This window comes from Emiliania huxleyi, assembly GCF_000372725.1.
Source record: "Emiliania huxleyi CCMP1516 unplaced genomic scaffold EMIHUscaffold_3491, whole genome shotgun sequence".
In the NCBI taxonomy this organism is placed as follows: Eukaryota; Haptophyta; order Isochrysidales; family Noelaerhabdaceae; genus Emiliania; species Emiliania huxleyi.
Genome location: NW_005199369.1, coordinates 1 through 1956, shown reverse-complemented (window position 1 = coordinate 1956; position 1956 = coordinate 1). Strand labels below are relative to the sequence as shown.

The 1956-nt window shown below is 64.6% G+C and overlaps 1 protein-coding gene across 1 annotated transcript; it reads left to right on the top strand.

Annotated features, from left to right (window-relative positions):
• Nucleotides 1–484: 484 nt before the first annotated feature.
• On the top strand, nucleotides 485–1752 carry EMIHUDRAFT_255459 (hypothetical protein; the record flags this gene model as incomplete). The annotated part of the gene is made up of 4 exons (XM_005773002.1): nucleotides 485–589; nucleotides 842–929; nucleotides 1327–1391; nucleotides 1666–1752. 4 exons carry the CDS (start codon nucleotides 485–487, stop codon nucleotides 1750–1752), a joined length of 345 nt encoding a protein of 114 aa, XP_005773059.1.
• Nucleotides 1753–1956: the final 204 nt, after the last annotated feature.

Below are 1956 nucleotides of genomic sequence, written 5' to 3'. Positions count from 1 at the left end.
GCGATCTCTAGGCGATCTGTGGGCGATCTCTCGGCGATCTCTCGGCGATCTCTGGGCGATCTCTCGGCGATCTCTCGGCGATCTCTCGGCGATCTCTCGGCGATCTCTCGGCGATCTCTCGGCGATCTCTCGGCGATCTCTCGGCGATCTCTCGGCGATCTCTCGGCGATCTCTCGGCGATCTCTCGGCGATCTCTCGGCGATCTCTCGGCGATCTCTCGCCCACGCCGCCGCCAAGGCGTCGCTGCGCCGGCAGTGCTTTGGCGACGGCTGGCGTGCCACGCTGCAGGCAGCTAGTTAATTAGTTAGCAGCGAATGAATCAATTGGCAGTTAGGTAATTCGCCTAATTAACTGGCGTGCCTCGCTGCAGGCCGCGTGGCCGGCGGCGCACGGGCGCCGAAGCGGCGGCGGCGGCGGCGGCGGCGGCGGTGGAGGCGGAGGTGGAGGTGGAGGCGGAGGAGCAGGAGGAGGCGAGGACCCGCCGATGTTCGTCTTCCTTGGCCGCCTTGCGCCGCAAAAGGGCGTCCACCTCCTTCTCGACTGCGTCGGGCCTCTGGTCCGAGCGACGGCGGGCAGGGCGCACGTGCTGGTTTGTGGGTGCGCTGACCCGGTGCGCTACCGCCGCCGCCGCTACTCACCACTCCTCCTGCTCGAGGGCTGAGTGTGTGTATGATACTGCCCTGCCCGCACACTGCCGCACAACTGGCCTGCCCGATCCCCTACCTGCCCCGGGTGTGAAACCCACACTGCCCACCCCGGCCAAAACCACACTGCCCACAGCTGTGAAGAACCGCCCGCTCGCGAGGTCTCGGAGACACTGAATCCGCACGTCTATGAGCAGGCCAGCCCATACGCCCGCCGCTGTGCGGCGCAGATGGCGCAGCTGCGGGCGAGCGTCGGGGCCCGGTCTTTCCGGTGTGGCGGAGGCGGTTCTGGCGGCAGCGGGTGTCTTGTTTTCAGGCGAGCTTCCCGGCCAACTTTTGGGCGTCCGACCCGAGCTCGTACTTTGAGCTCGGCGTGTCCTATGGAGAGATTGGGAGAGATGGGGGAGAGGGGTGGGGAGGGGTGGGGAGAGGTGGGGGAGGGATGGGGAGAGGTGGGGAGAGGTGGGGAGGGGTGGGGAGAGGTGGGGAGGGATGGGGAGAGGTGGGGAGAGATGGGGAGAGATGAGGAGAGATGGGGAGAGATGTGGGGAGAGAAGAGGCGTAGCCCAACTTGATCGACTAGGCGGGTTTGTCTCCTTTAATTATTAATTATTAATTATTAATTATTAATTAAATGAATAGGCGGGTTTGTCTCCTTTAATTATTAATTATTATCGAATAGGCGCGTTTGTCTCCGCCGCCGCCGACTTTGGCGTCATGCCTTCCCTCTGCGAGCCGTCGGGGCTGGTGGGGGAGATACGGGGAGATGTGGGGAGATGCGGGGAGATGCGGGGAGATGTGGGGAGATGTGGGGAGATGTGGGGAGATGTGGGGAGATGTGGGGAGATGTGGGGAGCTATACGAGCCTTCAGGGCTGGGGAGAGACGGGGAGGGATGGGGAGGTGGGAGCCGAGGTGTGCCGGCGGATTGGCCGCGGCCGGCACTGCTAGTCTTGAGGGTGTGGGAGAGGAGCTCAATCTCCCCCACATCTCCCCGTACCCCCCCCCCCCCCTTCTGTTAGGTGGGGGAGGAGTTTCTCGCGGCGGGCACTCCTCTTGTCTGCGCGGCGACGGGTGGGATGCGAGGCCGCGTCAGCTCCTCCTCATAACCGGACCCGTTAGCTGAGTCGCCATTTGGTTGGCGGACTAGGAGGGATGCGAGACCGAGTCCGCCCCTCCGGCGCCGCGCGCCACGGGGCTTGAAAAGAAACACGCCCCGAAACGAGACAGACGCGGGGCGCGTCTTTCTGTCTCAGGCGCCGCGCGCAACGGGCTGCTCTTCGAGGCCGGCCAGCACATGCCCCTCCTCCTCT